Source organism: Trachypithecus francoisi, unplaced genomic scaffold (genome assembly GCF_009764315.1).
Source record: "Trachypithecus francoisi isolate TF-2019V2 unplaced genomic scaffold, Tfra_2.0 Lachesis_group20, whole genome shotgun sequence".
Classification (NCBI taxonomy): Eukaryota; Metazoa; Chordata; class Mammalia; order Primates; family Cercopithecidae; genus Trachypithecus; species Trachypithecus francoisi.
Genome location: NW_022681466.1, coordinates 65,919,102 through 65,943,171, shown reverse-complemented (window position 1 = coordinate 65,943,171; position 24,070 = coordinate 65,919,102). Strand labels below are relative to the sequence as shown.

The 24,070-nt window shown below is 49.8% G+C and overlaps 1 protein-coding gene and 1 long non-coding RNA gene across 2 annotated transcripts; one reads left to right on the top strand and one right to left on the bottom strand.

Moving 5' to 3' along the window:
• The first annotated feature begins 598 nt into the window (after positions 1-598).
• LOC117067835 lies at positions 599-4,257 on the top strand. The gene is made up of 3 exons (XR_004430860.1): positions 599-1,022; positions 3,602-3,666; positions 4,192-4,257. It is a non-coding gene; the product is annotated as an uncharacterized LOC117067835 (long non-coding RNA).
• Positions 4,258-4,736: 479 nt separating this feature from the next.
• AIPL1 (aryl hydrocarbon receptor interacting protein like 1) lies at positions 4,737-15,998 on the bottom strand. Its single transcript, XM_033184885.1, has 6 exons — positions 15,751-15,998; positions 14,641-14,820; positions 9,391-9,579; positions 7,954-8,130; positions 7,688-7,829; positions 4,737-6,906 (listed from the first exon to the last, which is right to left on the bottom strand). The coding sequence occupies exons 1-6, from the start codon at positions 15,844-15,846 to the stop codon at positions 6,512-6,514; spliced, it is 1,179 nt and encodes a 392-aa protein (XP_033040776.1). The 5' UTR covers positions 15,847-15,998; the 3' UTR covers positions 4,737-6,511.
• Positions 15,999-24,070: the final 8,072 nt, after the last annotated feature.

Sequence of the window (24,070 nt, the reverse complement as noted above, 5' to 3'; positions counted from 1 at the left end):
GACTAGATGTGGTACATACACACCAAGAAAATGTGGCACATATACACCATGGAATACTATGCAGCCATAAAAAAATGAGTTCATGTCCTTCGCAGGGACATGGATGAAGCTGGAAAACATCATTCTCAGTAAAGTAACACAGGAACAGAAAACCAAACACTGAATGTTCTCACTTACAAGTGGGAGTTGAAAAATGAGAATACATGGACACACGGAGCGGAACAACACATACCGGAGCCTGTCAGGGGATGGGGAGAAGGGGAGGGAGAGCATTAGGGCAAATACCTAATGCATGCAGGGCTTAAAACCTAGATGACGGGTCAATAGGAGCAGCGAACCACCATGGCGCACGTATACCTATGTAACCTGCATGTTCTGCAAATGTATCCCAGAACTTAAAGTAAAATTCTTTTATAAAAGAAAAAAAATCTGACCGAGGTTGCCTGGCCATTTCTCGCAGACAGGGAGGCGCCTTGGCCCCGGGACAAGCAACGCTGCGCCTGTGCTGTATTCCGTCGCCATGTTTGCAACCTCCGGATGCAGGCCAGGCCCTTAGACGTCACTTCCGGTTAGACTTTCTCCCAGCAGGTGGCTTTGCCGTGGAAGGCATCAATTGAGGCTGTGGGAGGCAGCCGTGCCCCCAGGGGCTGGAAAATGCCAGCTCTAATACCCATTTGTGGCATCTGGGCTTAAGTTCAAATTCTGCCCACACCCCTGAGGAGCTGGAGACACCGTGTGTGTTCTCGGTCTCCTCAGCTCTCCTCTACTCCCTGCATCCTGGTGGAGATGTGATACCTGCTCAGGCAGGGTCTTGGCAGCCAACAGGTGGCTTATGCAAACGGGGTAGCCACAGAGGCAGAATGAAGATACAGGAGGGATTGAGGAGCCAGCAAGGAATGGGAGGAGCCAGCGAGGACGAGCGGGAGTGGGAAACCATTGCCGTGCTGAGGCTGCAGGACCTGGGGGAGGCACTGCTTGGAGACCAGGGAGAGCCGTGGCCCGGGACACCTGCGTGACCACAGGTAAAGAGCACAACCCTGGCCAGACTGCAACCCAGCAAGGAGGGAATCAGAAAAGCAAATGGCCCAGCACCCTCCTCTCGCAAGCAGGTCTCCTGCTGCTGCCTCCTGCTGACCAAACCCAACGGGAGAGCAGAGGGCATGGGAGCCAGGACATCTGTAGGCTGAGCCTCCAAGGCACAGACCAGCAAGGCAGAGAACAGATCGCAGACCCACAGAGACTAAGCAGCAGTGGAGGGCTGTATAATGCACCCTCTGAAAGACGCCCACATTTGAATCACCAGAGCCTGTGGATAGGTTACTTTTTTTTTTTTTTTGAGACGGAGTCTTGCTTCTTCACCCAGGCTGGAGTGCAATGGCACAATCTCCACTCACTGCCACCTCCGCTCCCCGGGTTCAAGCGATTCCCCTGCCTCAGCCTCCCCAGTAGCTGGAATTACAGGCACGTGCTACCACCCCCAGCTAATTTTTCTATTTTTAGTAGAGATGGGGTTTCACCATGTTGGTCAGACTGGTCTCGATTTCCTGACCTCAGGTGATCTGCCAGCCTCGGCCTCCCAAAGTGCTGGGATTACAGACGTGAGCGACCACGCCCAGCAGGTTACTTTCTAAAGCAAAGGAATGTTGCAGCTGTGATTACATTAAGCTCCTTGAGGTGGGGAGGTGAGCCTGGATTACCCGGCAGGTGTGGGCAATGTAAGCACTAGGGTCCTTATCAGAGGGAGATGGGAGGGTCAGGGATCGGCAGAAGCCTCGTGATGATGGAAGCAGAGGGACGCAGAGTGGAAGATGCTCCATTGCTGCCTTTGAAGGGGCCACAAGGCGAGGAATACAAGCAGCCTCTAAAAGCTAAACAGGCAGGAAAGAAAATGGATTCTCCCATCCGGCCTCCGGAAAGAACACGGCCCTGCCCACCCGTTTTAGAATCCCTGACCTCTGGAACTATAAGAGAATACGTGTGTGTTGTTTTAAGCCATTAAGTCTGTGGCATTTGCTGCAGCCACCATGGGAAACTATTACCCCTGCACAACACCCAGGGAGGGAGGTGTCCCTCGGGCCACTCAGCCCCTTACTGCCGGCCCAAAAGACTCTCTGGTCTCAGGGTGTCTGTCAACTCCAGAGGTCAGTATGGTGGCTCCTAACTGGGAGCAAATGCCTTGGTTTGATTAACTAGTAATGATTCCTGAAGACATGCCAGGCCAAAGGGGGCTGCAGAACCCACACAAGCTTGTCTCATGCTGACCCTTCCAACTGCCCCCAGAAAAAGGCTATTGGCATGCCCCTGGTTGCTGCCTGATATAAGTTTCACATTTTCTCCTTTTTTAAAAAAAAATGCATCGTACCCACATATGAAGCATCCAGTGAAGGAGGCAGCACAGTGCAGAAAAACAAAAAAAAGAAAAGAAAGCCCCATCCCAGACTCCTGGAAACCTGATGCTAATCCTGGAGCTACTGGCCCTCTCTAAGCCTCAGTTTCCCCATCTGTACAAGGGGTTGGGACTGAGTTGCCTCCAAGAACCTAGTTTGCTGGCAGCCTCATTCCATAGTTCTAAATGCCGCCTTCCCTGTCACCAGCTTGCCTGACCTGGCGACCCGCAGGGGTCAGGGATGGTCGGGGCGGATGGAGAGCGGCCACATCCGGAGCCCAAAGTGGCCATCTCATGCCCTGAGGACCCATCTGCTTGTTCTCTGCTGCCCCCTGCTGGCAACTTGAAAACAAAGCCTTCCCGCTGGATCTCAGGGAAAGAAGCCCCCTACCCCTTTCATTCCTTCCATGCCATGGTTTTAATCGACCCTGTTTTTAATTCTTCTGGTAATTTTCTCTGTTTCTAAGCAATCTGTTTAAATCAGTTTCTCCCCCTGTCGATTTTACCCCAAGTCAGTGACAAATGAGGATTTGATGCTCTGATCCTTTCTCATCCCTGGTACGTACCCCTCCTTGTCTCCCCATTTGTGATAGTTAGATTTGGGGGTCATCTCTTGGTTATTTTTGTAACTTTATGCAGGACACTTAGAACTCTCGAGAATCCCACTGACTTTAGTGGTCCTTGACACCCAGGCAGGGAGCAAGTGGCCTGGTCACTTCTGGTTCCATTGACCAGGATTGTGGTGTCACTTTTTAAAATTTAAAATTAATTTTTGAAATCAAAGACACACCCATGGTTAAAAAAAAAAAAAAAAAAAATCCAAAGTCACAGAAGAGCTTATGAATTAAAGTGGTTTTCTCCCCTACCCCTGGAAAGAGAGGCCCTGAAACCTATTGTAACTGCCCGCCCAGACCTGGCCAGCCACGCCCTTCGTTTAGGCTGGTTTTCACGGAGCAGAAGGAAACCCATGCAGCAGCCAGAGTCCTGGATGGGAGGCTGTCTGTGTCTTTCCCCGTGTCTGCCTCCCACCTCCTCTGCACTAGGAAGATGGGGTATGGGATGTGGCAGTTTCTGAACAGTGGTTCTACTGGCCCAGTCTCTGCCTTTGGAGGATTGTAATAATAGGACAGGGGTCCCTGGGCACCCTCTCTCTGGGGTATCTCCCACCACATGCTACGGGCTTCCTAATCCTGATCCCCTTTTTCCTGTTTTCAGATATCCAGAGGCATCAGAAGAGGAGCTGTCCACACAGGATGAGCCAGACAGGACCAAGCCAGAAGGTAGGCTGCATTCAGGCCTCCGTCCTGCCAGGGAGCCCACAGGCCACGTTCTCACCACCAATGAGGGGGGGCCTTGCTGTTTGTTGTCCCCAAGAGAAAGGGTAGCTGGTAGGACAGCTACATTCAGACAATGGACAGAGCAAGGGAGACTGGGAAGTCTGCGGGCCACAGTCCCTGACCCCCAAATAATGCCCCTTGCCAGGCCCCTCATCTGTTTCTGAGCTGCACTCAACTCTGACTGCCCAGACAACATACAGGCCTTTCCCCACAGGCAGTGCCACCAGGAGGCAGCAGTGGAGGTCCCTTGGCTCTCTAGCCCCAGCCTCCCTCCCTGTTCCACTTTCCGCAGCTCGAGGGACTCGCTATGGCCTCAAGACACTCCTGCCTTGCTCCCTGTACAGGCCATAACATCCCCTTCCTCTGACCTCTTCTGAAACCTCCTCTCTCACGTGGTTCCTTCTTACTATGTGGCCCACTGGACCACTGAGCCTAATCATCCAAAAATTGAAACCCCTTTTCTTCAAGAGCGGGAAGGCGTACACGTCAAACCTTCTAGTACTGCAAGAGAAAAGGAAGAAGAGGCCAGGCGCGGTGGCTCACGCCTGTAATCCCAATACTTTGGGAGGCCGATGTGGGCAGATCATCAGAGGTCGGGAGTTCGAGAACAGCTGGCCAACATGGTGAAACCCCGTCTCTACTAAAAACACAAAAAATCAGCCAGGCACAGTGGCGCACACCTGTAATCCCAGCTACTCAGGAGGCTGAGGCACGAGAATCGCTTGAACTTGGGAGGTGAAGGTTGCAGTGAGCTGAGATCATACCACTGCACTCCAGCCTGGGCAACAGAGTGAGACTCCATCTCAAAAAAAAAACGAAAAAGAAAAAAGGAAGAGGAGAAGCAGAGAAGAAAAACATAAAACACTGCCATGTTAAAATACACATTATCACTCCAGATGCCAGAAATACCCTCATTCTGGTGTCCCAGGGGTCAGGAAATTGGAACCACAGAGAAAGCAATGCAGTGGAAGCGTTGCGCAGGGCCCAGCGGGGAACCACGCCTACACGGCCACAATCATGCAAATGCTGTTTATTGATTTTCAGATTGTAGAGTCAACCTATGGACAAAGCACAGCAGACTTAGTTTTGCTTACAGAACAGAAGGTAGATGTTAACAACAGGGATGATGGAGAAGTAAAGTACATCAGAACTTTAGGGATACAGTTAGCGCTGGGGGAACCACTGCTGGGTGGAGACAAGCTTTGGGGCAGAAGAGAAGCCCAGGAAGGCCTTGGCAGTTGACTGCGTGGCCCTAGGCCGGATACTCCGTTGCCCCCCTGCCCTACCCCGCATACCTGAGTGGTGCTAGAGGATGTCGCTGGTGTGATAACACCTCCTCGTACTTGTCCTTCTTTAGGGAGGACTAAGAGGAGGGAGGGAGTTGGAAGGGGAAGATCCCAACGCCGCCATGCTCATCAGACACAGAAGGAGGTCACCAAACTGAGGTAGGCGGTGGGGCTTGGACACCATACAACTTGAAGATGAGCTAAAACAGGGACGAGTGGAAGCAGCTTTTCCTAAGACATGCCCCCCAGGGTGCCACGTCAGTTTACCATTGCCATGGCAACACCCTGGCATACCGCCCTTTTCCGTGGCAAAGACCCCAGGACCCAGAAGTTACTACCCCTTCCCTAGAAAGTGTTGTATCCACCGCTCCTTAATCTACATGTCATTAAAAGTGGGTGTAAATCTGACTGCAGAACTGCCCTGAGCTGCTGCTGCTCCCTGCCTATGGGGTAGCCCTGCTCTGCAGGACAGTCACAGAGTTGCAACACTGCAGCTTCAATATAGTTGTTTTGGTTTTCTTTCTTGGTTTTTGTTTGTTGTTGTTATTTTGTTGTTGGTTTTTTTGCTTGTTTTTTTCTAGATGAAGTTTTACTCTTGTTGCCCAGGCTGGAGTGCAATGGCACAATCTCAGTTCACTGCAACCTCCGCCTCCCAGTTCACTGCAACCTCCGCCTCCCAGGTTCAAGCGATTATGGTGCCTCAGCCTCCCAAGTAGCTGGGATTATAGACGCCCGCCACCATACCCAGCTAGTTTTTTTGTATTTTTAGTAGAGATGGGGTTTCACCATGTTGGCCAGGCTGGTCTGGAACTCCTGACCTCAGGTGATCCACCCACCTCAGCCTCCCAAAGTGCTGGGATTACAGGCGTGAGCCACTGTGCCCGGCCACAGCTGTTTTCTTCCACCCTACCACTGGCGCTTGCCTTTGAAATCTTTCCTGGAGGAAGCCAAGAACCCTCTCAGGCTAAGTTCCAGTTTCGGGGCTTGCCCACCCTACATCAAGACCCACTAAAGTCAGTGGGATTCTAGAGAGTTCTAAGTGTCCTGCATAAAGTTACAAAAATAACCAAGAGGTGACCCCCAAATCTAACTATCACAAACGGGGAGACAGGGAGGGGTACCAGGGATGAGAAAGGATCAGAGCATCAAATCCTCATGTGTCACTGACATGGGGTAAAATCGACAGGTGGAGAAACTGATTTAAACAGATTACTTGGAAATAGAGAAAACCACCGGAAGAATTAAAAACAGGGTCAATTAAAACCATGGCATGGAAGGAATGTAAGGGGTAGGGGAGAAAACTACTTTATTCATGAGCACTTCTGTGCCCTTTGGATTTTTTTTTTTTTTTTTTTTTTTACCATGGGCGTGTCTGACTTTGATTTCAAAAATTAATTTTAAATTTTAAAAAGTGACACCACAATCCTGGTCAGCGGAACCAGAAGTGACCAGGCCACTTGCTCCCTGCCTAGGTGTCAGGCTGACTGTGCGTCTCAGGGGGTTCAGTACTGCAGTGAGTGCCCTGGGGACAGGGGGAGCTCTGCCGGTGGCTCTGCAGGTGGTCCTGTGGGCAGCTCCGCAGGTGGTGCTGTGGGGAGCTCTGCCAGTGGCTCTGCAGGTGGCCCTGTGGACAGCTCCGCAGGTGGTGCTGTGGGGGGCTCTGCTGGTGGCTCTGCGGGAGGCTGCGTGGCTCCCTGGCTCAGCATGTTCCGGCAGCGCAGCCGCTCCTCCTCCTGCTTCTCCGCCATGCGGTTCTCCAGCAGCCTCAGCTCCCTGCGCACCGCCTTCTGCATGGATGGCTCCAGCTCCAGCACTTTCTGGAGGTCCGCCTTGGCCTCGGCTTCGTTCCACACCTCCGCGTGAGCCCGGGCACGCACATAGTAGGCCTTCACGATGCCTGTGGAGAGCAGGGAGCATCCAGCCGCAGCTCCCTGCCCAGCCTCAGAGGCAGCCCCCACCCAGCTGGGACTCACCAGCCTCCAAGACCCTTAGCTCCACCACGATCCTTAACCTCTCTGTACCCCCCATCCCTGTTTCCTCAACTGTAAGATGGAGATGATGATCATAATGGCAGTACCTCCTTCTCTCCTTTTCAAGGCCCTGTGACTAATTTTATATTCATAACTTTGTTTTATTTTTCTTACAGACGCTCCCTAAATGAGATAACCTTCAGGCCCTTTCCCTGCACCTCCCCCACATGGTGATTATGAGGATTAGGAGGATTAAATGAGATAATAAACGCAGAGGACTTGAGCCTGATGCACGAGCCAGGGCCTGGGTGTTGTTACTGTGAGCACTATTCGAGCGGTAAGTCAATACTAGTAGTACTGGAGGTGCCATATCCTCGCAACACCAGTACTAGTACCGACATAATATTTTTCTCTATATTGATTGCCCCTCTTTTTTAAAAGCCTGTTTACCGTTCCACTGAAAACACAAGCTTGGTGAGCTTCCTGGGTAAGTGTTCAAACACACATTAAAATAAAGGGCCCCCCACGCCAAGCACTGCCCATCCATCACCCACGATTCAATGACGCACTCGGGGAAACCCGGCTGGGTGGAGACAAGGTTCGGTGCCCCAGTGGGGTGGAAAGAAAAGTTGAGGAAGGCTAGGGCAGGTGTCTCCGTGGCCCTGGGCCGGGCGCCCCCTCGCTGCCCGCCCCTGCAGCCCCACGCACCTGGGTGGTGCCGGAGAATGTCACTGGTGTGTTCCAGCACCTCGTAATACTCCTCCTTCTTCAGCAGGCACTGGCAGTAGTTGAGGGTCAGAGTGTTGATCATCTTCTCCAGCTTCAGCCACTGCACCTCCCACGGCTTCTCCTGCCCAGGGAGAAGGTCAGCCATGACCTCAGGCGGCTGCCCAAGCCCCACCCCACCCTGGCCGGCACTGGGCAGGTCCCCCAGAGTCAGCCCCACTTTCCACCCCTGGCCAGCAGCCTCTGACCTTGGTCTGCAGGTTCCTTAGGCAGATGATGGCCTCCTGGTACTTGGAAGAGGCCTCCTCGTAGCGGCCCAGCTTGAAGAGCCGATTTCCCTCTCCGTGGAGGACGGGTACCACCTTCATCTTCTCATGATTGCTCAGGTTCCAGGTCTCCCTCTGGTAATCACTCGGGGCATCAACCTGGCCCCAGAGCTGCAGGTCAGTGAGGCAGGGACCCCAGGGGCCTGCACCCCATCAGGGACCCGAAAGACTGGACCCTGGCACAGCTCCCTGAAGTCATACTTGCTGGTCAAGTGCATACAGACAAGGGAAAGAAGCAAAAATGCCAAAAACCCTGCCCTAAATCAATGCCTTTGTGCAAACTAGGAAAAGGTGCCCGTTCATCAAGACACTTCACTTCTAGTATTCAGAAAATTGTCGTGAATCCTCATTTTGTTAGAATAATACACTATTGCCATCTGCTGGAAACTTGTCATTATAGAAATACCAATGTACGATGTCTATAATGAGCACCTTGGAGGCGATGCCGGTGCACCTCGTGCAGTGCACAGACCACGCAACTGTGACAGCAAGCCTGTAAAGGCCCTTGGTTGACACAGTTCTTATTTTATTTTTATTCACTCACATAGCTCTCAGGCTGAGCCTCAGTCTTGGCCATAAGCTGAATCCCAACCTGACCTTGACCCTGGCCCTAACCCTCTGTCACCAACCCGCAAACACGCGCCGTCAATCACTCTGGGGCCCTGGGTGGGAGGATATGGGGAGTTCCATGCAGCCTCTCCTGCTACTGGAGAACCAAGTCTGAATCTACAAACCACAGGAACCGAGGAGGTTATAATCTCCAACTCTTGAAAATGAAAGTGGAAGTAGATAACAAAGAGAAGTAAAATGCCTCCAAATGAAAACAAATCACATTTTTAAAAAGTGGTTCCAAGCGGACTTTTTTTTTTTTTTTTTTGAGATGGAGTCTCACTCTGTCACCCAGGCTGAAATGCACTGACATGATCTCGGCTCACTGCAACCTCCGCTTCCCAGGTTCAAGCCATTCTCTTGCCTCAAATTCCCGAGTAGCTGGGATTACAGGCGTGCACCACCACACCTGGTTAATTTTTGTGTTTTTAGTAGAGATGGGGTTTTACCATGTTGGCCAGGCTGATCTCGAACTCCTGACCTCAGGTGATCCAACCCCCTTGGCCTCCCAAAGTGCTGGGATTACAGGCATGAGCCACCGTGCCCAGCACCAAACGGACCTTTCTTGTGGAAAAATCAGAGGACTTCTGTTTCACATTCGTATTGTCCCATGGCTTATGAACCCTCTCTTGTTCTCTAAAGAGAAACAGGGCACTGTCCAGTGGCCAGTGGGGTGGGGGTGCCCGTGATGCCCACTGTCCCTCTCTGGTGCTGGCACAGCCCTCCAGCCCTGCCTACCCCAAGCCCCACCTGCAGCAGCTCGATCACAAAGATCAGAGGCTGAGGCTCCTTCTGTAGCTCATCCAGGTCCTCGTAGCCCAGCGTGTGGTAGGCGAACATGTTGGCCAGCCCGCATGTGTGCACATGCCACTCCGTGGGGTCCTTGCCCTGGGCCATCTGCCGCAGGCTCCGGGACAGGATGGGGTAGACCCCCGTGTGCTGTGGGGAGAAACAGATGGATGGCATCTGGGCTACCTGCTCAGAGCTAGGTGGGCCACAAAAGGCCTCCACTCAGAGGCCCTCCTGGCAGGAATCCTGCTCCCTCACTATGCCACTAATACTAACTGTGGTTAACTGTGTGCCAGGCAAAGCACTTCACACTGTTATGAGCCTCTTCAATCCTTACAACAATTCAAGAGAAGCATCATTATCCCCATTTTACAGATGGGGAAACTACAGCCCAGAGAGGCAAAGCAACTTGCTTAAGGTCACACAGCTAGGAAATGATGCAGCCAGGATTCAAACCTGGCTCCAGAGGTCATATGCTCTTAGCCTCCGGCTGCCTCTTCTGGCCCTTGTGGTCCGCTGTAACACATCTCTGCCCCAGGGAAACCCTGAGCTCGGCAAAGCCTATGACTCGCAGGAAGGGCAGTGTGGGGCAGCAGAAGGAGCAGGACTCCAGGGTCCAAGAGAGTCGCTTTGGTCTCCTGGCAGTGCTGCAGGCTAGCAGTGACCCCAGGTCTCTGCACTTCTCTGAACCCCAGTTCCCTGGGTTGCTCCTGTCCGGTATTAGGGCTGCTGTAGGGATTAAATGAGACGGTGCAGATATAGATCTGGCTCATCACAGCTTCAGCCAGCACGGGAGCTGAGTTTGCCACCCTTGGGATGAAGGAGGGCTGGGAAAATCAGCCGTGCAGCCTCAGCGGGGCCTGCTGTATGTATGCTGGGCCTCAGTTTCCCCGACTAGGCTCCCTGAGAACCCATCTCCTTGGACCGGCTTCTGAGACGATCCAGCACTGGCTCCACATGCAACATGTGACTTGAAGGGGCTGAAACTCTGTGCAGCGGTTCAGCTCTGCCTCCAGGTCACCAGCACAGAGGTAGAGGCCACCCCGCCCGCCCCACCAGCCAGGATTAGCCCGAAATGCCTTCTGCCTCTTTGTGGAAGAGACGAGCAGATGGCTGTTGAGCCTGTTGGGATTAGAGCTGGACCAAGGGAGGGAGAAGCCCCAGAAACAGCTTGCTGCCAGGGGGCCACCTATGGCCCTGACTCAGCAGCCCCCAGCTCGGTACGCCACGGCCCCCAGCAAGCTGAGCATGCTTTTGTGGCCCCAGAGCACACTGCCCTCACTTACTTATGTCGTGGCACTGGCTGCCCTGCATTACACTTGTTTAGATGTCTGCTCCTCCTCCAGAATTCAAGTTCCTTAAGGGCCAGGGGCTTTGCTTTTTTCATTCCTAACATACAGCACAGGCCAAATCAGGTGCCCAGTGAATGTTTTCTAACTAGATAGATAGATAGATAGATAGATAGATAGATAGATAGATGAATGATAGGAGATAGATAGAAGATGATGGATGCATGCAGTGATGGAAGACTGAATTATGAATGAAGATGGTTGGAGGGAAAAATGGATGAATTGACGCCTGGGCAGGTGGGTGGATGGATAAGAGGTGGATGTGCAGGTGAAGAACTAACTCTAGAAGGGGTGTGTGTGTGTGTGTGTGCACGTGCACACAATCACGGCAGCCATGGGCTGGGATGAGGAGATGTGGGGGGCATGGAGATTGGGAAAACCCATAGTCACTATGGGCGCAGTGGCTCATACTTGTAATCCCAGCACTTTGGGAGGTCAAGGTGGGTGGATCACCTGAGGTCAGGAGTTCAAGACCAGCCTGGCCAACATGGTGAAACCACATCTCTACTAAAAATACAAAAATGGGCCCAGTGTGGTGTCGAGCACCTGTAATTCCTGCTACTCAAGAGGCTGAGGCAGGAGAATCGCTTGAACCCAGGAGGCGGAGGTTGCAGTGAGCCGAGCCCACACCATTGCACTCCAGCCTGGGCAACAAAAGTGAAACTCCATCTCAAAAAAAGAAAAAAAAAAAAAAAAAAACAGTTACCAGCCTGTGATATAGGCAATGCACTCATGTGACTATCAACATGGAAAAAGGAACACAGACTCCACAGGAAACAAAGAGCCATGCCCACATTACGGGAATGACAACAGCTTGTGGTTTTGCAAACCACAAATCAATCAACTAATCAAGAATTTATTGACAGCCTTCTATGCACTCAGCTGTCATGTGTTAGCAGACGTGTATCCTGTGGAGAGGGGACTCTCAGTGGCAGCCAAGCCTTGCCTCACGTATGGCGTGAATCAAAGTACAGGACCCCCTCACTCTAAGCAAAGTCAATAGATATATTTTTAAACTCACTGAAATCACAAAGAAGCCAATTTTCGGAAGCCTTGACTCGATTAAAAAAAAAAACAGATTTTAAGATAAAAATATCAAAATGAAGAAAAACACAGGGACTGCTACAAAGGAAAGATGTTCAACAAATATTTGCTACATGAATGAATACATGAATAACATGTTGAGTGGGACCACCTACTGGCAGAGGATGGTGCTGCTGCCCAGCTATATTAGACATTGCAAGAAACATGTGCAGGATGAAGAGGGAACCAGGCATCTCAGCCAGATCTTTTCCCTTAACTTATTTGAGCCACTGCAAGTTATTTTCCCTTTTGGAGTCTTAAGTTTCCTCATTAGTAAAGTGGAAAAGTTAATCTCATATTTTTTCTCGGCTCGGCATGGTGGCTCATGCCTGTAATCCCAGCACTTTGGGAGGCCGAGGCAGGCAGATCACTTGAGGTCAAGAGTTCAAGACCAGTCTGGTCCAACATGATGAAACCCCGTCTCTACTAAAAATGCCAAAAAAAAAAGTATAGATAGATAGATAGATAGATATAGATATAGATATATATGGGTGTGGTGGTGGGCACCTGTAATCCCCAGCTACTCAGGAGGCTGAGGCAGGAGAATAATTTGAACCTGGGAGGCCGAGGTTCCAGTGAGCCAAGATCGTGTCACTACACTCCAGCCTGGGTGACAGAGTGAAACTCCATCTCAGAAAAAAAAAAAATTCTAGCTCAAAATAATAGCTCTCATTTTTAATTGCTCTGTATTATGATTCACCCGCATATGTTATATCATGTAATCTCCAAAACAACTCCTTAACTTAGAGTTTTGTTTATTTATAAATGAAGAAATAGAGTAGCAGACAGAAGATGGGACTTCCCCAGGTCATGCAACTAATGAACGACAGAACAGAGTTCAAACCATCCCCAGAATGCTCATTTAAAAGGTCAGTGGCCTCTAACAAAATAATGAGTCTGGGTATCTGCCACCAATGGTGAAAGTCTAGGGGGAGCTTTGGAATGGACGGATCAGGCTGTCAACACCTAAACCCACCCATCACTTTTAACATCATCGTAAGAAAGACAACCAAGTGTGATGTACTTCTCCCAAAGGGAAGTATATGGTACCATCCATGGCAGACTTCTGAAAACGAGAGAGAGAGAGAGAGAAGAATCTGAATCTTATCAGGTCCTCTTGACCCCACTTTCAATTTATCAAAAATGTAGGGAATAGAGGAGCATGTTAGACAATTCCATGGCAAAGCAACCAGGAAAATCAGAATGTGGGACTTCTATAGGATAAATGACCCAGTTCCTTCAACATTTCCATGTCAAGGAAGAAAAGAAGAAAAGGAGGTGGAGCTATAGATGAAAAGAGACTTGAAGGACGCATCAACAAAGCGCTACGCAGGGACTTTGGTTGGTTGTTGATTTAAACAAACCAAACTCATTCATTTATAAAGAATAAAAGAGTCAAGCAAAGAAAATTTAACAGTGACTGGATATTAGATGGCTTTAAGGAATTACTGGAGTTTTTAAAAGATTTCATAATGATATCATGGTTAAGTTTTTTTAATATCCTCTTTATTTTTTTTTTTCTTTTTTAGATGGAGTCTTGCTCTGTCACCAGACTGGAGTTCAGTGGTGTGATCTCAGCTCACTGCAACCTCCGCCTCCCGGGTTCAAGTGATTCTCCTGCCTCGGCCTCCTGAGTAGCTGGGATTACAGGCACGCACTCCCACTAATTTTTGTATTTTTAGTAGAGACGGGGTTTCACCATGTTGGTCAGGCTGGTCTCGAACTCCTGACTTCGTGATCTGCCCGCCTCGGTCTCCCAAAGTGCTGGGATAGCCTCATATTTTAGAGATACAAATTTTAGTATTTACAGATGAAATGATAGGGTGTCTGGCATTTGGTTTAACCAGGCAGGACAAGGAAGGGAAGTGGATGGGTTAGGAGATGAAGCAAGACCAGCCACAGGTTGATGGTGGCTGGCACTGGGTGATGGATGCTTGTAAGTTCGTTATTCTTTCTGTTAACTTTTGTATATGTTTGAAAGTTCCCATAAGAAACATTGCCCAAGGGTCAGTGAGTTTTGCCACAAGGCGAGGAAGCTAACTTATAAGGGTAATTTATGGAGTGCTATAAATAGGAAGGGAAACTTGCAATGGGAGGAGGAGGGCAAAAAAAAACTTGCAATGTGAGGAGGAGGGATTAGACCAAGGCTGGTCTAATCATGCTGTATAAAAAGCAAGGACTTGGCCCGGCATGATGGCTCATGCCTATAATTCCAACACTTTGGGAAGCCGAGACAGGAGGATTGCTTAAGCTCAGGAGTTTAGGACCAGCCTGGCCAACATGGCGAAACTCTGTCTCTACAAAAAATACAAAAATGAGGTGTGGTGGCGCACCTTAGTCCCAACTACTTGGAAGGCTGAAGTGGGAGGATCACCTGAGCCCGGGAAGTTGAGGCTGCAGTGAGCCATAATTACGCTACTGCACTCCAGCCTGGGTGACAAAGCGAGACCTTATCTCTCTCTCTCTCTCTCTCACACACACACACACACACACAACACACACACACACACACACACAAATGTGATGACTGTGAAGTGGGCCGGCTCACTCCTGCTGAGGATAGCCATGCTCCCCACCAGCCAGCCACGGCCATGGGTCACCCCTTCCAGCCCTGTTCCCTCCATCTTCACATGCACCGTGGTGGGGAATAAGGTTGCAGGATTGCCTTTGCAGAGCTTCGCTTGAGTCCCAGCTTTCCTGAAACACAGCAGCCCTGCAGAGCGGGTGGGTGAGCCGGAAGAGACCAGTCCCAGGGGACAGGCGCGCAGGGCCGACTTACGATGGTGTCGCACCAGAACTCGGCCACCTCGTGCACCCTCATGGAGGTGAGCAGGATCTCCCAGACCTCGAGCTTGAACATGTTCCCGATGATGATGTGCATGGGCTGGTCCACCTGCCGACTGTCATCGATGACCGTGCGCTCCTCATCACATTTCATGGTGCGGAAATGAAAGATCACCTGGTCACCAAGACAGTGCACTCTGCTCTAGACACACGGCTCAAGGCCCGGCAGACGCCACCCCCTTGCCAGCGACACTCAGGGCTGTCCCCAGGGTCAGCTCACTCAGTTCACCCCATCAGATGCCTCAGAGCCCCTGAGCACCTCCACCCTGCCTGCACGCCCCAGGGAGGAGGGACCCACCCCCTCCCTACAGACCCCAGTCCACTCCCCACAGTGCTGTGTGTCCGGAAATCCTTCCTCAAATAAGCCGCGAGTTTTTTGTTGTTTTTTTGTTTTGTTTTTTGGTTTTTTGGTTTTTTTTGAGACAGAGTCTCACTCTGTTGCCCAGGCTGGAGTGCAGTGGTGTGATCTCGGCTCATGGCAAGCTCCGCCTCCCGGGTTCAAGTGATTCTCCTGCCTCAGTCTCCTGAGTAGCTGAGCTGGGATTACAGGCGTCCAGCACATCCGGCTAATTTTTGTATTTTAGTAGAGACGGAGTTTCACATGTTGGTCAGGCTGGTCTCGAACTCCTGACCTCGTGATCTGCCCATTTTGGCCTCCCAAAGTGCTGGGATTACAGGCGTGAGCCACCCCGCCTGGCCAAAGCCGGAGTTCTGTAGCCACAGAGGCACCCTTCGCTCCAGGGAAGCCCAACAGACATTTGGGGACAAATACCAAGACCTCTGGGACCCCCTTTCTTCTCAACATTTAGGGCTCCAGAAAATTCCCAAAAGCCCTTCCCCTCAGCCCATGCTAAAGTCCAATCTGCAAAGTACCAAAAATGCCCCGTGAATGGGGAGACGCTGGGAGCTCCCCGGAGGCCCAGGGCTGGGGCTGCCTGGCTGTTTTTTGGCAAAGCTGAAAGCTGCTTACAGTGCCTTGGGGCACACCGGGAATGTGGAAGGCTGCTGTGGGGGACCCTGTCCGCTCCGGAGGGGCCCCACTCACTCGGGATCCGGTGATGAAGTTGGGGAGCTCGCCCGTGCCTCCGTGCAGAATGGTTTTCCTGACCCCTTCCACGTTCAGGAGCAGAGCGGCATCCATGACTGCAGGAGAAAAGGCGGCGTCCAGCACGGGCGGGGATAATCTCGCCTCGGGGAAGACACTTAGGCTGCTGAGACTCTGGGATTTGCCCAGCCAGCAGGAGTGTGGGGGAAGGGCAGACGGTGGGGGCGGTGCCCCAGGCGCCCCGGCTTCTTATCAGAGCCACTGGGGCCAGGCCTGTGGTCCGCAGGCAGCCTCGCCTCCTATCCCATCCCCTGCTCCTTCCAGTGATTCTGGGCCCCTGCCCGACACATGCCAGGGTTGTGCTAAGCTTGGCTTTTCTTCTACCCCAAGAAGGAAAAAGGTCCGCTGAGCTTTCTTAAAGAAGACAGGGGGCCGGGCGCGGTGGCTCACGCCTGTAATCCCAGCACTTTGGGAGGCTGAGCGGGCGGATCACGAGGTCAAGAGATCGAGACTATCCTGGCCAACATCGTGAAACCTTGTCCGTACGAAAAATACAAAAATTAACCAGGCGTGGTGGCAGGCGCCTATAGGTCCAGCTACTCGGGAGGCTGAAGCAGGAGAATGACTTGAACCCGGAAGGCGGAGGTTGCAGTGAGCCAAGATTGCACCATTGCACTCCAGCCTGGCGATGTGGAGAGAGGCCTGGAGGCCACTGAAGGGGAAAAGGTGGGGATACCTGGGCTGGGCCCAGACTGTAAGCCCCCGAGGACTCCAGGCCAGCCGGGGTGGCAGCTGCCCTTTGCCATCCAGCCACCTTCCTACTTTCCCTGTTCCCCGTCCCTTCCCCAGGAGCTGCCTTCAGGAGGCCCTGCGATGGTGGCCCAAGGGAAGAGGGGACAGGTTTCTGGCTTGGAAGGAAGACGACAACGAAAGGCGTGGCAGGTTTGGGTAAAGTTGAGGCGCCCTCCCCAGCCCCGCTCCTGCCTCCCCTGCAAGGTCTGGCTGGGGGAAGGGTGGGTATCCCCTCCCCTCCCCTCCCCTCCCCTCCCCTCCCCTGCCCTCCCCTGCCCTCCCGTCCCCTCCCCTTTGAGGGCCTTAGCCCTGTGCTCTGGGAAGCAGGCAGAGTTTTTTCAGGACATCAGGGACGCCCTTCCCGGCTGGGAAACATAAATGCGAAGACCTGGTGTTTGGCTCCACCGTGTGGCCATTGAAGCTCCTAAACCTCCGCACCCTGAGGGCACTGGACTCACCGCCCCAAAACCGTTCTCTTCCTGACACCAGGCTCATTGGTTGCAGAGGGAAGGGGTACAGGACTCTGCTACAGGGAGAGATGAAAACACTGGACTAAGGAGGCTGAGGTAGGTGGATCACCTGAGGTCAGGAGTTCGAGACCAGCCTGGTCAACATGCTGAAACCCCGTCTCTACTAAAAATACAAAAATTACCTGGGCGTGATGGTGCGCGCCTGTAATTCTAGCTACTTAGGAGGCTGAGGCAGAAGAATCGCTTGAATCCAGGAGGCGGAGGTTGCAGTGAGCCGAGATCACACCACTGCACTCCAGCCTGGGTGACAGAGCGAGACTCCATCTCAAAAAAAAAAAAAAAAAAAAAAACTAGACTAGGCCGGGCGCGGTGGCTCATGTCTGTAATCCCAGGACTTTGGGAGCTAAGGCAGTTTGATCACCTGAGGTCAGGAGTTAGAGACCAGCCTGGCCAACATAATGAATCCCCATCTCTACTCAAATTACAAAACTTAGCTGGGCATAGTGGCGGGTGCCTGTAATCCCAGCTACTCAAGAGGCTGAGGCAGGAGAATCACTTGAACCCAGGAGATGAAGGTTGCTGTGCACTGAGATCATGCGGCTGCACTCCAGCCTGGGCCATAGAGTGAGACTATGTATCAAAAAAAAAAAAAAAAAAAAAGAAAAGAAAAGAAAAAGAAGAACACTGGGCTAAGCCAGATACAGCTGAGTTCAAAGGGCTGACCCTTTCCTATTTACTGACCTTATGGCCTTGGATGTCTCTCGTTCTCTCTCACTGCGTTTTCCCAACTGAAATGGGAAGACTGACTTCTCCTTCCTCCCTCTCAGGGGAAGTTGGGAGGGCTGCAGCAGTGAATGGCACCCTGAAATCTAGCACCCCTGAAAGTCTTCCATCCCTGGAAGGTGGAAGGCTGCAGAAAACCTTCCCCTCCTGCCTTCCATCTTTTCTCCAGCCACATGGCAACCTAGAGAGGTCTGCATGCATCGGTAAAATGGATACTTAGTAAAACTAATACAGGAGTTCTTAAGAAATAATTTTTAGGCAGATAGTAAGGGTAAAGGTTCTCGGTGGAATTTTTCCTGCAATAAAAAACAACCCCCAAAACCATCTCTTTTCTAACAGAAAAGGCCGCTTAAAGGGCCGGGCTGGCAAGCCTCAACAGGCAAATGCCGGCCGTTAGAAACTGAGTTCACTCATATGGCGATTCTGCTGTCTTTTCCCTGTCACCAGGTGTACCGAGCGTCATGGTCACCTCCAGATAACAGCATGTGTTCAGAACATCATGGCGACCCGCATTTGCATATTAAAGGACTAAGGTGGGAGGGCCAGGGTTTTTGCGGGCTATGTAAATAACACCTGGTTAAACCAATCCCCTGGGCCGTGTGGAAATCAGACACCACCTCCTCAGCCTCTTCATGTAAGCAGCCACTTCCCACCACTCCACCCTGAGCAGGGGGTTTTCTCTTTGTTCAAATCCCCCCCCTTCCCTCTCTCTCTGTATGGGGGAGCTATTCTCTTCTTCCTTCCTTCTTTCTTGCCTATTAAACTTTTTGCTCCTTAAAACCACTCCACGTGTGTCCGTGTCGTTAATCCTATCGGTGCAAGACCAAGAACCCTGGAGTTCCTCCAGTCATCAGAGCTGTATCAAAGCTACAAAGGAAAATAAAAGTGTTTATCATGAAAGTCTAAGGAGAGAGGGAGCACACACTCATCACTCGCAGGTGGCAAGTGTCTGCTTCTGGGATGCTGGCAATGCTCACCCCGACCTAGGTGATGCTTACATGGGTGTTGGCTTTATAGGTACAGTAAGTCCTCACTTAATGTCCTTTTAGGTTCTTGGAAACTGCAGTCTGAAATGAAAGGACATACATCAGGTCCTCAAATAACATCCTTTCAATCAATGTCATCATTTTGTTATAATGTTGATGAGAAAAAAGGTGGTTTCCTTATATGTCATTTCACTGAAAGTCAGTTTTTTTGTTTTTGTTTTTGTTTTGAGATGGAATTTTGCTCTTGTTGCCCAGGCTGGAGTGCAATGGAGTGATCTTGACTCACTGCAACCTCTGCCTCCTGGGCTCAAGCGATTCTCCTGCCTCAGCCTCCTGAGTAGCGGGATTACAGGTGCCTCCCACGTTGCCAAGCTATTTTTTTTTTTTTTTTTTTTTTTTTTTTTTTTTTTTTAGTGGATACAGGGTTTCATCACGTTGGCCAGGCTGGTCTCAAACTCCTGACCTCAGGTGATCCACCCACCTTGGCCTCCCAAAGTGCTGGGATTACAGGTGTGAGCCACCACACCCAGGCTAAAGTCAGTTTTCAAACACCTATTGACAGCATTAAGTAAGGACTCACTGTATTCATGACACTAGATTTTATGTCTTAGGCAGTTTTCTATCAGTGATACAATTCACAATGAAAAAGATCCAATTGTGTCTCTTCTCACACTTCTTAAAACTCTCCCACTGTTTCCATTGCTTCCCTTTGTAGAGGGTCAAAGGGCACACACACATTGTAGAGACGTTTAAACAGTAAAATTGATAGATGTAGCCTGTGGTTGACTGGGGGAGGTGGGGGCGAGAAGAAAAGGGGATGTTGAAGCTGATGCCAGGGGTGTTGGTTTCCCTGCTGAGAAGAATGACGATCGCTCCTGGTCTGTGCCTGGGCTTGGGCACAGACTGATGCCCCAGAAACCCTTTGCCCGCTCCGCTGTCTTAGTTCATTCTCTGCGATTGTAACTGAACACCACGGAATGCATAATTTATTTTTTTTAAAAAAGACATTTGTTTAGCTCATGGTTGTGGAGGCTGGGAAATCCAAGAGCATGGTGTTGGCATCTGGTGAGGGCCTTCTTGCTACATCATAACATGGTGGAAGGCATCACATGGTGAGAGGACAAGAGCATGCACATCAGCTCAGGTCTCCATTCCTCTTCTTGTAAAGCCTCCAATCCTATCACAGGGTCCTACCTGATGATGTTATCTAATCCTGATAACCCTCAAAGGCCCCACCCATAAATATCATCAACATAGGAATTTGAGGATTCAGTTTCCAACAAATGAAATTTGGGGGACACATTAAAACTATAGCCGCTCCCAAACCAGTCTCATCATGGACTTCATTAAAATGCCACCCTAATAACCTACTGCCCTCTTAACATTCAGCAAAGAGTTGCCACCACCTTCAGGACAAATTTTAAGCTCCTTCTCTGACCTACAGACCCTGTCTCTTGCCACCCCATCCCCTACCCTCAGCCCCTGATCTCAGCCCTACCCTTTTTGCCCAGGCTTTCCCCAGTCCTAACACTTGGCAATGCTCCAGACTCCCAACCGTTGGCCCACTAGCTCCTCACTTCAAACACCACACATTCAGGGACGACTACCCTGACCTCCAGCTCCAGTCAATCTCCCCATCCCCCTTATACCCCCTGTCACTTCTCCCTAGCACTGCACATTCATGCTACTTTGCCCAATTGTAATTGTTTACAATTATGTGTTGAATGTCTATGTCTTCCATCAGATTGACAGTTTCAGGAGGTCAAGGAAACTAGTGGAATGTTTGCTCTTGGACAAAGAGCCCCTGGATAGCAGGGCTGGAGTTTCTCCTTTATCCCCCTCCCCAACAGAGGCAAGGGTGATGCTGGATTCCCTCCCCCTCCAAAAGCCTTCACTAGCAACAAGTGACTGGTTTCTCTTCCTTACCAAGAACAGAAGCCCCTGTACTGACCTCTGGACTAGGAGCCTGCTTCCCCTGAGTACAGCCTCCTTCCCTCCCTCCAGCCACCACTCCATGCAAGGCAGAAGGGAAAGGCTTCTCATTCAGAAGAAAATGTTTCTTCCTCCTTTACTTGTTGCCATGGAGACTGTTCTTCATTAACCTGACCTGCCAGTTACCATTCTGAGTGAGGGAAGAGGATGGAAAGCTCCAAGCAGGGAGGGTCTCTTTCTGCATGCATGCATGCATTGTGTCACTCCTGATACTTAACAAAGCTATGTAATCTGAGGGTAAGAATTCAGGCTTTGAAGTCAGTCACTGGATTTAAGCACCAGTTCTGACATTCCACACGATCTTGGACCAGATATTTCACCTGTCTGCATCTCACTTTTGTCATCTGTAATGGAAATAAAAATAGTACCTACTTCATAGAATTGCTTGAGGATTAAGAAAGAATAAAGAAAGTAAATGCACTTAGCAGAGCGTCTGACACACGGTGAGGGCTCAAAAAATATAAGCTATTATTACGGATGCCTGTGACATGGCAGGCACTGGGGAGGCAAACTGTGATAAGACACTCCAGTTTGAGAGACTTTGCTTGTTTCTAAGTATTTCCCCTTCATGGACTGTTTCCCATACTTTCATTACTTAGTTTTCATAGAAACAACTCTTTCTTTTCCCCCTTGGATTTCACTGGTAAAAGACATCAATTGAATTCCTTAATTACAGTAACAAATGCAACTGTTATAAACAGGTTTGAAAACAAGCATTTCTGACTGTTGATAAACAACTTCACTAGGTTGATAAACAGCATCACCTAGGTCAAGGGTGAGCATTGCCAGCATCCCAGAAGCAGACACTTGCCACCTGCAAGTGATAGTGTGTTCTCCCTCTCTCCTTACATTTTTATGATAAACACTTTTATTTTCCTTTGTAGTTTTGATACAGCTCTGATGACTGGAGGAACTCCAGGGTTCGAGACCAGCCTGGCCAACATGATGAAACCCTGTATCCACTAAAAAATGAGGGACAGGCAAACTAGAGCAATATTTTGCAAACCACAACCCATACCCCATTAGCGACTCTTATAAAATGAATATAGTGGGTTCAAACTTCAAACTTGAACCTTGAAGTTTGAATCCTTGGCCTTGGTGTATTCACTCTATTCTCAGTTTCCTCATCAAGTGTAGGTACAATGAAGGTGTCAGTCCATTTTCTGCTGCCATATCTGAATACCACAAAGTGCCTAATTTATAAAGAAAAGACATTTATTTAGCTCATGGTCTGGAGGATGGGAAGTTCAAGAGCATAGCACTGGCATCTGGTCGGCATCTGGTAAGGGCCTTCTTGCTGTGTTGTAACGTGGCAGAAGGCATCGCATGGTGAGAGGGCAAAATCGTGCTTGTCAGCTCAGGTCTCTCTTCCCCTTCTTTTACAGCCACCAGTACCATCATGGGGCCTACCTTGTTTGATTTTATCTAATGCTAATTACCTCTCAAAGGCCTCACCTCATCAAAATACTGGATGCTGGGAATGGTAGGTAGAAGGAAGGAATAGGAGAGATTTGTTAAAAGACACAAAGTTACAGCTAAATAGGAGAAATAAGCTTAGTACTGTATAGCACTGTGGGATGACTAGAGTCATCTAGTCCGGATGACTAGAGTGAACAATAATATATAGTTTCAAATAACTAGAAGGAAGATATTAACTGTTCCCAACTCAAAGAAATGATAATGTTTGAGATGATGAATATGCCAGTTACCCAGATCTGATCACACTGCATTATATGTATTAAAACATCACTATGTGCCCCATAAATGTTTAATTATTACTTGTCAATTTTTAAAAACCTTTTTAAAAAAATTACAAAGTAGCTCATACTTACAAAATAATATATGTACAGGTATGTTTATACACACACAAATATAAGCTGATATATATAAAATTACATACATATATGGTTTAAAGAATAATAAAGGCTAGGCAAGGTGGCTCATGCTTGTAATCACAGAACTCTGGGAGGTCAAGGCAGGAGGACTACTTGAGCCCAGGAGGTTGAGACTGCAGTGAGCCATGATTGTACCACTGCACCTCAGCCTGGACAACAGAGCAAGATCCTGTCTAAAAGGAAAAAAATAATAAAGAGGAAAGTAAACATCCATGTGGCCACCAGCCAGCCTACAAAATGGAACATTACCTTTGAAGTCCTTTGAGCCCTTTCCTCATTACATCCTCTTCTCCTGTCACCGTTCCAAAAAATGACTACCTATTTTATTTTGATGTTTACAATTCCTTTGCTTTCTGTAATAGCTTTGTCCACAAATGTGTGTGCATATTCCTAAACCATATTGTTTAGTTTTTTGTGTTTGAACTTACATGGTGTCATACTTTATGTTTGTCTGAATATTGCTTTTTTTTAAATCAGGCATTATATTTCCGACATTCACTTTAGTTACACCATCTGGTTACAATTCGCTTATTTTTCAGTACTGTATAATATTCTCTAATTTGAATAAAAACAATTTATATGTCTAAAAAATGCCACCGATAGCCAGGCATGGTGGCTCTTGCCTGTAATCCCAGCACTTTGGAAGGCTGAGGCTGGTGGATTGCCTAAGGTCAGGATTTCGAGACCAGCCTGGCCAACATAGTGAAATCCCATCTCTACTAAAAGTACAAAAAATTAGCAGGGCGTGGTGGCAGGCGCCTGTAATCCCAGCTACTAGGGAGGCTGAGGCAGGAGAATCGCTTGAACCCAGGAGGCGGAGGTTGCAGTGAGCCGAGATCACGCCGCTGCACTCCAGCCTGGGCTACAAGAGCGAAATTCCGTCTCAAAAACAAACAAAGAAATGCCACCGGCCGGGCGCAGTGGCTCAAGCCTGTAATCCCAGCACTTTGGGAGGCCGAGACGGGCGGATCACGAGGTCAGGAGATCGAGACCATCCTGGCGAACATGGTGAAACCTCGTCTCTACTAAAAAATACAAAAAACTAGCCGGGCAAGGTGGCGGGCGCCTGTAGTCCCAGCTACTCGGGAGGCTGAGGCGGGAGAATGGCGTAAACCCGGGAGGCGGAGCTTGCAGTGAGCTGAGATCCGGCCACTGCACTCCAGCCTGGGTGACAGAGCGAGACTCCGTCTGGAAAAAAAAAAAAAAAAAAAAAGAAATGCCACCGATATATGAATTTGGGCATTACATTTCCAACATGTGAAATTTGAGGGACACATTCACACCATAGCAGAGGGTCAAATAAGTTAATAAACTGCAACACCAGTACCTGTGCATACTAAGGACCATATACACGTTAATCAATATCGTCATCCTTTCGTTGGAAATCACTGAGGCCAAAGGA